General features: G+C 50.0%; 1 protein-coding gene across 7 annotated transcripts in view; it reads right to left on the reverse strand.

The window, feature by feature from the left end:
• LOC141995112 (uncharacterized) overlaps positions 1 to 12,346 on the reverse strand; it is a 39,020-nt gene that overhangs the window by 16,474 nt on the left and 10,200 nt on the right. For 4 of the 7 annotated variants that reach the window (XM_074965970.1, XM_074965974.1, XM_074965969.1 and 1 more), the window contains 11 exons: positions 10,853 to 10,957; positions 10,197 to 10,385; positions 7,587 to 7,825; positions 6,712 to 6,940; positions 5,736 to 5,815; positions 4,288 to 4,384; positions 3,416 to 3,486; positions 2,632 to 2,695; positions 1,860 to 1,904; positions 1,511 to 1,654; positions 267 to 346 (listed from right to left, as the gene is read on the reverse strand). In XM_074965970.1, coding sequence (XP_074822071.1) covers positions 267 to 346; positions 1,511 to 1,654; positions 1,860 to 1,904; positions 2,632 to 2,695; positions 3,416 to 3,486; positions 4,288 to 4,384; positions 5,736 to 5,815; positions 6,712 to 6,940; positions 7,587 to 7,825; positions 10,197 to 10,385; positions 10,853 to 10,957 — 1,343 coding nt within the window. The remainder of the gene's footprint in view (positions 1 to 266; positions 347 to 1,510; positions 1,655 to 1,859; positions 1,905 to 2,631; positions 2,696 to 3,415; positions 3,487 to 4,287; positions 4,385 to 5,735; positions 5,816 to 6,711; positions 6,941 to 7,586; positions 7,826 to 10,196; positions 10,386 to 10,852; positions 10,958 to 12,346) is intronic. The other 3 variants (XM_074965968.1, XM_074965973.1, XM_074965972.1) reach the window with 3 other exon arrangements.

The raw sequence follows: 12,346 nt of genomic DNA on the forward strand, positions 1-12,346 counted from the left end.
TAAGAGCCCACATGCAGATAGAAGTCTGATCCATGTTCACTTTCCTTCCAGGTCTCCCTTTTCCTGTTCCCCTTTTCAAGCAGCAGGATGGCCATCCCGCAAGGCTGGCCATTGGTAACATACAGCCTGGAGAATGGGGTGAGTAAGGTGGGTAGCACAAAGACAGTCAGACATGCTGCTGGATATGTGGCATAGTGAATATGGGTATGTCAGGGCAGCATGCAGGATGGGACTGATGGACTTTCAGGAGACAGACGGACACTCACCTTCCTGGAGAGGACACAGGACAATCCATCTCTAAGCCAGATGTTGCTGTGGTATTGGAGGTTGCTGGGAACTGGATCTGCTGGAAAATACACACAGAGATGTCACCTAGGCAACAGCAGCTCAGACCTGTTGCTCCCTGGCACACAGCTCGCACCTTGTCCTCTGCAAAGAGGTGGCTGAATCTGGACTCCTGCTGCAGCGGAAGCACACCAACATCACCTCCCAGACAGTGATGCCAATGCCCCACTGCTCCCCAGTGGGGTTGGTCAGTATCATTAACCCCAGTTTACCGAAAAGGAAACTGAGGCACAAAGAGGTGCCGCAACTTGGCCACAGTCACAGAGCAAGTCAGCAAATGAGCCAGGAACAGAACCCAGGTCTCCTGCCTGTTGGGGTTGTGCTTTAGCCACAAGCCCTGGCTTCTTGGCTACTATTGTTCAGTATCTGTTAATTCTTCAGGTGTGTTCTGAGGTTATTTGCAGCTCACAGCTAGAGCCAGACTGGACAGGGACACTGCAGGGTCCAATTTCCGTTGCATTTCTATGCCAGACAATCACTCCCAGGAAGTGGTTAAAGCCCTGATCTTGCATCAGGATCTGCTACCACAGGCCTGTGCAGTCAGCGGGGGCATGAAGATCTGCAACTATGGAGTCTATGGCAGGATTGGGGCCTAAGTCAGACAGGGTCTGATATACTAGCACATGTACCATTGCCCTCTACCGGGGCAGGAAGGGTTGGCACATCCGTAACAGTCCTTTCTACCAACTGAATGAACAGTGTTATCTCTTTAGCTTAACAGACAGAGGCTTCTGTAGTCAGAGTGGCAAGGACTGAGTTTGAATCCTGTTACCGTCACCTGGCTGGTAGCTAAGCAGAGAGTTCTACCAGGGTCCAGCCAAAATTCAAAGCACAGATGTGCACACACTCTGCATGGCTCCAATACAAACATTGAACAGAACAGGTGGAAAAGCAACCGTGGTCACGAGATACTAAGGTTCTAGGCCAGATCAGAGACAAAGCCGGATCAGCCCCATGTGGGCTGGATGCTGTAAGGGCTGAGGAGCACAATTAAAATGCAGGGTATTTAAATGTACAATGAAATCGCTATGGAGTCACCATCATGTCGCTTGAGCATTAGGGAGGTTGCAGCACCAAGCAATAGAAAATAGCTCAGTAGAGATCATGGCACAGATGTGGGTACAACACGCAGCCCTGCTCTGGAGACACCTAGAACGATACCGACCTCATGTGGGGGAGTAGCACTGTCCCAGCGCCTGGACTGCAGCAGCTGCACTTTGCCATTCAGAGCCTGACTGCGGCTCTTTTCCAGCTCCAGCTCCTGCTTACAGGCGTCCAGTTCAATCCGCAGAACGGAAGCGCCATCCAGCTGCCAGAGGGGGAAGAAAGCAAGATGTGTATGAACCTTCCCGATGCCCGCCCGCCCTGAAAGCCATGCTTGGTGGGACACCAGTGCGCGCGGATCACAGCAGCATGGCTGGCCCCTGGATAACGGGCAATTGTTACAAAACACCAGGCAGATCTCAAGGCTGGAAAAGAACAGATGGGGGACCAGAGCCAAGGAAGGAACTCACCCTTTTGTGTCCACCGCATTCCCCACTGCCAGTGTGCTCTGAGGGCTGGGGAGTAGAATTATGATACAGAAGTTTACACAAACATTTCAGTCACTGGTTATTTAGGTCATAAGCTCTTTGGGGGCAGGATCTCTTTGGTTCTGTGTTTGTACAGTGCCTATCCCAATGGGGTCCTGGGCCATGGCTGGGGCTCCTTGGCACCCCAATTTAATAATAAATGGAAATACTTTGCTGTAGTTTAGAGACTGGCTGACTGTAGAGAAATCCAACCCAAGGCAGAATCTCACTCTTAATACCTCTGGAAAAGGAAAGTCAAGGTGGGGGAGGAATGAGCTAAGATGGAGGCCAAGGGGGTTCCACACCATAAAAAAGCACCACCTCCATCTGCTCTTAAGATGTGACAGTGGGACCCCTAAAGGGCAGATGTTGCGGAGAGTACAGGAGCCTGAGTATCCACAAGGATGCCATTCCTGGAGGGGAAGACCTAGTCCACTAAAGAATCACCTGAAAGTCCATCCATCATGCCAGGGTATCATGAGAGCCAGCACTAAGAGAGGGTGCTCCAGATGGACTGAGGGTAGAAATAACATGTGAATGCATGGCCTAATTGTAGTGTATCCCTGTAGCAGAGTCAGATCCCAGCAGGAGATATTTCCCTGGGTTTCTAGGGAGCAGAAAAGATTTCCACCAGGCTCCCAAGACTGCAACTGAAACCATCATACGTCCCTGCCGCAAATCAGGCACATGGAGATAGAAACAAAGCCATTCCTACCTTCAGCTTCCTGATCTCGGACTTCATCTCAGCTTTTTCATTCTCCAGCCTCTTTATCCTGTCGCTAACAAGAAACAAATGCAGGGAACCCAGTTATTTTCCAGAGAAACCAGAGATTTCCACAATGGGGCCTGGCTCCCTGGAAGCCAATCTGAGAAAAGGACGGACGAAACCAAGAAGTAAACCAATAAATCTCCAGTGTCATAAACAGGATCTTAGCCCCAGTCTTTTTGATTTGGCAATAGCAACCCAATGGAATTTTGCTGCTGAATTCAGTGGTTCAGGAGAGCCAACATTTCACACATTACAGCTGGGGGTAGATTGCTACTTGTGTGCCAATTAATAAGAGACTGTCCTAAACCATGGCACAGGATCCTTAAAAGAAAGTCTGGTCAACTCTGTGAGCACCAGGATCCAAAGTCAGCAACTCCATGATCAGCAGAGTTACATAGGGAATGAATTAGGTCTGCAGGAGCCTGGAAAAGAGGCAGATGCCTACATTGACTAGACAGCCCATCATCACCCTACACTACTTCGGGCCTGGTGGGTAATATAGAGGGACCCAAGATCTCTCATTGTTAGAGTCTTCCTATGGTTTTATATAACAGGGAAGTCCTGGCTTGTAACTGCCTCCAACAGGATGGCGGATGAGCCATTCAATTAACAAGAACAGCTGTTCCCTACTGTTTTCCAGGCAAGAAATCTCCCTCCCGTCACCTGCCAGTGACTTCCCAGCCAGTCAATCTAGTAGTTCTGTAGCATGACAGGAGAAGCAAGAACTCACTGGGTTTCCTGGATCTCTTTGTAAAGGGCCTCTTGTTCTGAAGTCCTCTCTGAGCCTGATCCCGGTAGAGACTGGAAGGAACAAATATAAGAGGTTTTTCAAGTAACTTGAGGTGTTGGCTTCCCTCATCCCCGATCTGGCACCTTCCCCACCTTAACAGACCCACCTACCCCCATAGCAACTGCCTCCCTTGTGTGTGTTTGGGGGGTGGGTGGCACATGGAGAGCTAGGATCTATCACAGTGAGTCCATAATGTCCTTTGCTTGGTTCCATCTTTGTTATCAACCAATCATTCACCTCCCCAGAACCCACCAGCCCCCAGGCTTGAAACTGGCCAGAACAGCAGCTTGTATTTAACCAAAGACCTCTTTCATTCCCTCCAATGGTACTGAGGATGAACCCTGGCTTGTGGAGCTGCCCTGAACAGCCATTGACCTGTTTTGCTATGATTGAGTCAGATGCTAAAGAAAGTATGAAACGGGACGTGCCAGGGCTTCAGCCAGAACTCTGCTCACTCATTCCAGCCTGCTCTGATAACGGCTGTGATTTACATCCCCGGATCAAGTGGTGAGATATGACACTGTATGCAGCTTACAGCAGGGAGATGAAAATAAAAGGGAGGCAGGGGTTGATTGGTGTCTCTGCAGCACTGTGGGCACCCAGATGTACCACTGGACACTGTGTTCAGGACAGGGGAGATGAGAGGGAGAGAGAGGAGCAGAGCAACTGGCTATTAGGTGAGGGTCTCTGGGCTGGGCTATGCAAGGAGTCAGACTGGATGATCAGAATGATCCCTTCTGGTCTTCAGACCAATGTGTCTAGGAGTTCTCCCCGGAGGAGGAAAAGGGCGCATACATCTCTCTGTTGCTTACTGTGTTTGTAGCCAGCTCTTGCTGTAGCTGCAGCAGCTGGGTGGCCTGTTGCTGCTCCCTCAGCTGTCTCATTAAGTCTCCATTTTCTTCCTTCAGGCTAGGGGATAAAAAGGGTTGTAAATTTACACTAGGGGTGAGACTTTCAAAATGCCTGACAGGACTCAGGAGCACAAATCCCATTGACTTTGCCCGTGATGTGTGCTCCTAAGTCACTTAGGGGCTTTGGAAAGTCCCACGAAGAGCACCACGGCTCCCCTCTCGGAGCCTGGACTCAGCTGGGTTCAGTGGCTTGCAGGGGCCCAAATCTCCATTGTCCTGAGCCTTGGGGAGTCGTTCACTCCTGTGCAAAGTGAGGGCAAAGGGTCAAACACTGCCCGATCAGAATGGTGCAGCACACCCACACCGTAGTGCCAGGCAGCAGTGGATCATCCCCCTAGGGGTAGGGACCCCACTGCCCTCTAATGAATGGAAGATGACAGCATTATGGGCCAGAAGCACGGGCAACCCTGCGTAGAGTGGGGCAGCTGGGCTCAGACCCAGCAAGCTTTTCACTACCTTTCCATCCTCCCTGCCCCCAAGTTTGGGTATCTGGGACCTCAGGCTGGCACATATACCCATGTCCATTTTCAGCACCTTGGTGCCAATCTGAGCTACCAATCCCAGACCTGGGCACTCAAGTCTGAAACTGGACCCTGGGTGTGTACGTGGGGACACAGCATGCCAGCCTCACCAGAGACTTCCTGGCACCAGCAGCTGTGTCCCTGGGTCGATGCAGCTGTGACTCTGCTAATGCAAAACCAGGGATACAGGGTGAAGCCTTTGCTAGGCCGTGTCACGCGGGCAGGAGACTGCAGTTCACCCAGGAGCGGCACAGTCTGCACTAGAGCCTAGGCAGGGAGAGATTCACTCGACTACGGCTACCCCAGTATTGAAATCCATGGGAGCAGAATCAAGTGCCAAGTCTGTGCTGGTGCCACATCAGGGAGAGAACTTCACTGGCCAAATGCAGCCGCAGTGTCATGTAAGCGGGCACAACTCCATTTATGCCAGCGACCTGTGCCTGCTTACACTGCGCCTACATTTGCCACAAGGAGTCCAGGATTCCTCTGCAATGGATCCAGAGAAAAAGGGTTTCCTAAGGAGTTCTGCCCACTGTCGTCTGCCTGTCTCTCTCTGTATGTCCTTGGAGCCCAGAGGAAGCTGCAGCCTGAAGGCGAGTGGGGAGGGAAACATGCAAGGAATGCTCCAGTTCATTTTTAAGGTGGCTGCCCCGTGCCAAGGCATCCAGGATGGTGTGTCTGAAAAAAAACCTTCTGATAAGAGAGAGGAAACCACACTGCAGGGTGGCCCTAGCTGGAAAGGAAAGGGGATAAATGCAGGGATCAGAGCAGCGAGACAAAAGGACCTATGGAAATAACAGCTGGAGAGCGAGACCATTCACCCCCTACCTGCGCACGGCGCCTCTCAGCTCGGCCAGCTCCTCCGCATCCACCTGGAGCAGCTCGCAGTCCTCCAGGAGCTCAGTGTGCTGAAAGGCACACGGGAAGGATGGTTAGGCTTGACTAAGCAGTGCCAGGACCCCCTGCCAGTGCCTGGGGACACCTCAGGAGGAATGGGTACAGGAGAGCCCAGGGATATGCCAGGAATCCCCAATGAAGGAGCAAGCCTTGAAATCCACTGCCACAGACACAATGTTAGCACATAACCAGCCTTCAGAAGACAGACAAAGGAACCACCCCATTCCCCACCTCCCTGTCAATCCCAGGTATTTCTAGAGCTGGTTGGAAAAATTCAGAAATTTCAAGAAACCAGAAAAAGAAAGTCATGTGATTTTTGTGTTCCTTTTCCGTCCGGTTCTAGGTATGTCAAAGGGTCTCCTCACCTTGGGATCCAGGAGCTGGCCACCTTGCTAGCTACATTCCAGGGCACATCAGGATGAAGCTCAGTACAAAGCTGACATATAATCAGTGGTTTTGGTGGTGGGCTGGGTGGGGGTATTGACCATGGGGTTCTGAGCCTCTCGCTTCAAATGTCTTGTCTAGAATAGAAAACTTGCACTGGTTTAGCTAGATCAAATTAAAATCACAGTAGTTAAACTGGTGCAAAGAGTATGTGGATCTATGAGGGAGGTGTCCTTCTCCCTGTTCTTCAGATGGGGAAACTGAGGCAGATGGCAGGGAGGTGACTTGCCCAAAGTCACACGCTGACTTGGTGGCAGCTGTGGAATTAGAACCAAGGAGCTTGCGGCTCCCAGCTCCTGAGCTCAGTGACCCACTAGCTGGGGCGTAGATGAGAGTACGAAAAAGGAGACTCGAGTGGCTGAGTGCAGAGCTGGGGCAGGAGTGGAAAGATGGTGCAATCCCAAGGCTGCCAGGTGGGACAGAGAGGCAGCAACTGGCCTGGGGCTCACTGGCCATGACCCACCTTGGCAGACAAGCTCTGATGCGCCACATGTGCTTGCTCCAGTTCCTCCTCTTTGGTTTTTAGAGCCACGGCCACCTGATTCCATCTGTCCTTCCAGTGCTGGGAGACCTGCTGCTGCTCTGCGAGCTGGCCACACAACTCCTCCTGTTTGTGCCACAGGACAGCCTCCAGCTCCATGCAGCGAGCCTGCAGGGCTTTCTTCTCCGCCTGCAACAGGGACTGCGATGCCCTGCAAAACAGCACGAGTGCTGCAAAGCGCCGGGCCTGGCTAATGCACCCAGTGATGCTGCATGGGCTTCTCCTACCCAGTCTTCCACACAGACCTGCTCCCCACTCCCACCTCTGCAATCTCCTTGGCCCTCCGTATCAGCTCAGCGTGGCTGGTGAGAGAGCCTTCCCCTCTGCAGCTGCCTGGAACAGCCTCCCTCCCTCCACCTCCGTCACCAAATCCAGTGAGAAACCTCTCTCACCTCTCCACTGCTCCCTCCCCAGTGACCCAAGGGGCCAATGGAACTCCCACTCCAGCATCCTTTCTGCCATCTGTACCACGTGCTGCCACCTGGAATCATTTCGCTCTGGGCAGCCTATGGGATACACGCTGCGTGAAAGGTGCTAGACGGCACGCAGCGGCTTTTGGCTGGACTGCAGCAAAGAGAAGCCAATTCATTGGATTACAGATTATTTAACAGCCAGGATGAGCTGTGCAGCAGCTGGACTGAAGGATGCCTTCCCATCTTGGCCCTGACCCTTAATGCTCCCACTCTAGACACAGAAGCAGAGAAGCAGCATGAAGAGCTCAGCTAGGGGATTCATTCTCTTTCCTTGTGCCTCTCTATCCCTGTCTCCTACCTTTCCTGCTCCCAATATTCGGGTACCTGAGCCCTTCGCAGGTCGTTTGAAGAGCTGCCACATCATTTCCCTGGCCTCCAGCATCCCTCTGCATCTCTGACTTCAGCGCCTCCTGTTCACCCAGCAGCTGCATGCGCTCAGTCTCCAGGGCCTGGATCCTATTGGTCAGGATCTTCTTCTCAGCCTCCAGATGGTGGAGCTGACCCAGGGAGGTCTCCAGTCTCTGGTGGCTCTGACTCAGTTCAGAGGAGAGCTTCTCATTTACCTGCAGTGGGAACCCATGTGCATAGCTGAGACTTGGCCTAATTCACTGCAGTGATGTCCATGCACAGGACAGCAGCAAGTGAAATCTAGAAGCTGTGTATGACGAGATGGCAAGGATCTTAGATTCTGGTCCATGAGATCCAACTGACACCAAATGACCTACAGAAATAGACCAACTCAGCTCAGAGACACGAGGAGTTCAGGCATGTCCCACCCGTGAAATGACTGTTCAGGTTACAAATTCTTAGGGCTGTTGATTAATCGCAGTTAACTCACGCGATTAACTCAAAAAAATTAATCACGATTAATGGCCGTTTTAATCGCACTGTTAAACAATAGAATACCAATTGAAATTTATTAAATATTTTTGGATGTTTTTCTACATTTTCAAATATATTGATTTAAATTACAACACAATTACAAATATTTGCACTGTAAAAATGATAAACAAAAGAAGTTCAATTCACCTCATACAAGTACCGTAATGCAATCTTTTTATCGTGAATGTGCAAGTTACAGATGTAGATTTTTTTTTGTTACAGAATTGCACTCAAAAACAAGCAATGTAAAACTTTAGAGCCTACAAGTCCACTCAGTCCTACTTCTTATTCAGCCAATCGGTAAGACAAATAAGTTTGTTTACATTTACAGGAGATAATGCTGCTGGCTTCTTATTTACAATATCACCTGAAAGTGAGATCAGGCGTTCTCATGACACTTCTGTAGCTGGCATTGCAAGGTATTTATATGCCAGATATGCTAAACATTCGTATGCCCCTTCATGCTTTGGTCACCATTCCAGAGAACATGCTTCCAGGCTGATGACGCCATTAAAAATATAATGCATTAATTAAGTTTTGACTGTACTCCTGGGGGAGAATAGTATGTCTCCTGCTCTGTTTTACCTGCATTCTGCCATGTATTTCACATTATAGCAGTCTCGGATGATGACCCAGCACATGTTGTTTGTTTTAAGAACACTTTCACTGCAGATTTGACAATGTGAGATTTCTAAAGATAGCTACAGCACTCGACCCAAGGTTTAACAGTCTGAAGTGCCTTCCAAAATCTGAGAGGGACGAGTGTGGAGCGTGCTTTCAGAAGTCTTAAAAAAGCAACACTCTGATGCAGAAACTACAGAACCCGAACCACCAAAAAAGAAAATCAACCTTCTGCTGGTGGCATCTGACTCAGATGATGAAAGTGAACATGCGTCAGTCCGCACTGCTTTGGATCGTTATCGAGTAGAACCCATCATCAGCGTGGATGCATGTCCTCTGGAATGGTGGTTGAAGATGAAGGAACATATGAATCCGTAGCGCATCTAGCATTTAATTACCTTATGACACCAGCTACAACAGTGCCATGCGAACGCCTGTTCTCACTTTCAGGTGACATTGTAAACAAGAAGCGGGCAGCATTATCTCCTGCAAATTTAACCAAACTTATTTGTCTGAGCGATTGGCTGAAGTAGGACTGAGTGGACTTGTAGGTGCTAAAGTTTTACATTGTTTTATTTCTGAATGCAGTTATTTTTTTGTATATAATTCTACATTTGTAAATTGCACTTTCACGATAAAGAGATTGCACTACAGTACTTGTATGAGGTGCATTGAAAAATACTATTTCTTTTATCATGTTTACAGTGCAAATATTTGGAATAAAAAATAATAATATAAAGTGAGCACTGTATACTTTGTATTCTGTGTTGTAACTGAAATCAATATATTTGAAAATGTAGAAAACATCCAAAAATATTTAAATAAATGGTGTTCTATTATTAACAGTGCAATTAATCGTGATTAATTTTTTTAATTGAACCATTCATCATGATTAATTTTTTTAATTGCTTGACAGCCCTACAAATTCTAGATCTTTTCCATGAGCTCAAAATAGAGCCTCAGGGCTTCACCCCAGTTCCTGGAAAGTCTAGCCTGGGCACCAAGCTGCAGTGGATAGATGACAAGAATGTCATGAGGCGACAAGGAGACAGGAGCTGAGGGCATCTGGATCCAAGCACCTCAGTGCTAGTTCAGATAGTAGAGGGGATTGTTGGAGAGGAGAAGGTCTACAGTCCTCCAGCAGAGGGTGGTGGTGGGCACGCACACAAGCTAACACTGTACCTGAGACTAGGGTGGGTGGTGGGGTAGGGCAAGTGGTTGGGAATATGGGAATGGAGGGAGCATCTTGGAAACCCACTTTAATAAAGCAGCTTATTACTGGCTCTTAGGGGGCAGGGGCCCCAGGGCCCTCATTTCACTGAGAAGGGTGGGGTTTGGAAGCAGTGCTCACAGATCGGGGTCGGTGGGTGATGCCCGCAGAGTCCACTCATGGCTCCCCCACCCAGCTCAGAGAGTCACTCAAGGAGTCACCTGTCTGAGGGTCACCAGCTCCTCCTTCATCAGGATCTTCTCCTGGTCCTGGCGGTTGGCCTGGGCCTTGGCATTCACCAGCTCCAGGTGAAGGTCTGACACTTGGCCGTTGAAGCCCTCTTGGCTCCGCTGCGCATGTTCCAGCTGCAGGGTGAGATCCTGCACCTGCTGGTGCAGCTCCACTTTCTCCTGAAAGCCAAGCAGCACAGTCACCAGGGGCGGCTCTGCCAATTTTGCCACCCCAAGCAGTCACTGCCGACAGAGCTGCTGCCAAATTGCCACCGAGCCCGGAAGAGCAGCGGAACTGCCGCCGAAAAGCCACCGTGGCGGGAAGAGCAAGCGGAGCTGCCGCCGAATTGCCGCCGCGGGACACGCACTGCCGCCCCATTCTGCATGCCACCCCAAGCACCTGCTTGGAAAGCTGGTGCCTGGAGCTGGCCCTGACAGTCACCTTTTCCAATGGCCTCTCTGCACCCAGGGCTGATCTGGATTCCCCAGCATTCTCCTTTCTCCCACTCTGTTCCTCCTCTTGTGTCATTGCCTCTCTTCCCCACCACTCCCCATTGCCTCTCTTCCCACCACTCCCCATTGCCTTTCTTCCCCACTACTCCCCATCCTCTCTCTCTCTCTCTCATTTGCCTGCGCCTACTCAATACCTTTAGGAACCTCTCCCTATCGGACAGGGCAGGCTTCAGCTTCATGGTGAGCTCAGATACTCTCTCCTCCAGCCTGGCCACCTTGGAAGACAGCAGCTCCTTCTCCTGCCCAGGAACATTACACATCAGGATGAGAAAAAACAAATCATATTTATAGACTGTAACTGATCTGTGAATCCTTACTGGCATGTGACAGAAAGCCATGAACAACTGGGGCAAATACCTTTAGCCAAATAGCTAAGGCCTCATTCAGGAAGGAATCTTTTGTCCTCCTTCTAACACTCAATAGTCCAGCCAACTTACCCTTCAGTTCTAGCCAATACCACCCAAGTGTCAAACCCTCCATTCCTGAGGAAGCTCATAGAGAAGCTAGCTAAAGGCCAGCTACAAGCACATCTAACTGAAGCTAATGTTCTAGACACGGCACAATCTGGATTCAGGCCAGGACACAGAACTGAAACTGCTTTAGTAGCACGGATAGATGATCTCCTCCTGTCAAAGGATAGAAGCCAGACATCTATTCTCATTCTCCTGGACCTCTCTGCAGTGTTTGACACTGCTGACCATGAGATGCTGCTGTCTAGCCTGACAGAGTTGGCTGGAGTCCAGAGTAACACACTAAAATGGTTTGAGCTCTTCCTGGAGGGATGCACCCAGAGAGTAGTGATGGCAAACTGCATCTCCACCACTTGTGAGCCTCCATGAGGATCAGTTCTCTCTGGTCCTTGTCAATATCTGCATGCAGCCAGTAGGTGAATTGGCCCAATGACATGGACTCAAGTGCCAGCAACATGCAGATGACACACAGCTCTACCCACCCTTCACCGCGTATGACCACACAACCACCACAAAGATGGCCCAGTGCTTGGATGAAATCATCTCATGGATGAAGAACCGCTAGCTGATGCTGAGCCAAGCAAAACAGAAGAGAGTATTTTGAGGAGTTTGCAGTCATGGAGCAGTCTCCTTTGATTGAAGATTCACGCCCACAGTTGATCAATTCAGTGCATATTCTAGGAGTACTCTTGGATTCCTTGCTGATGCTGAGCTCTCACATTGCAACTGCCATGAGTAATGCATTCTACCATCTCTGGTTGGCTAGGAGACTCTGTCCCATCCTGGCCTCAGTTACTCATGCCTTCATCACCTCTCAGCTGGCCTACAGCACTGCGATATCCCTAGATGTGAAACCTTCAGCACTTAGGAAATTCCAACTAATACAGAATGCTGTAGCATGTCACCTCAGCAACACAGGCTACCATAAGCACATCACGCCTGGCACATGCTCTCTTCCCTGGCAATCTGTAGCATTTCAAAGCAAGTTGAAGGTCTCAGTCCTTATCTTCAAAGCGTTCCATGGCCTGCGTCCAGGGTATTGAAAAGACCTTTTAAAGCTCCCGGCCGAAGACTCCTGGTTTGCTCCTCTGGCACAGTGGAACTTTCAGCAGCATGGGTCAAGCTCAACTGTGCAGGAAACAGAACCTTCTCTGGGGT

This window comes from Natator depressus, chromosome 10, assembly GCF_965152275.1.
Source record: "Natator depressus isolate rNatDep1 chromosome 10, rNatDep2.hap1, whole genome shotgun sequence".
NCBI classification, from domain to species: Eukaryota; Metazoa; Chordata; order Testudines; family Cheloniidae; genus Natator; species Natator depressus.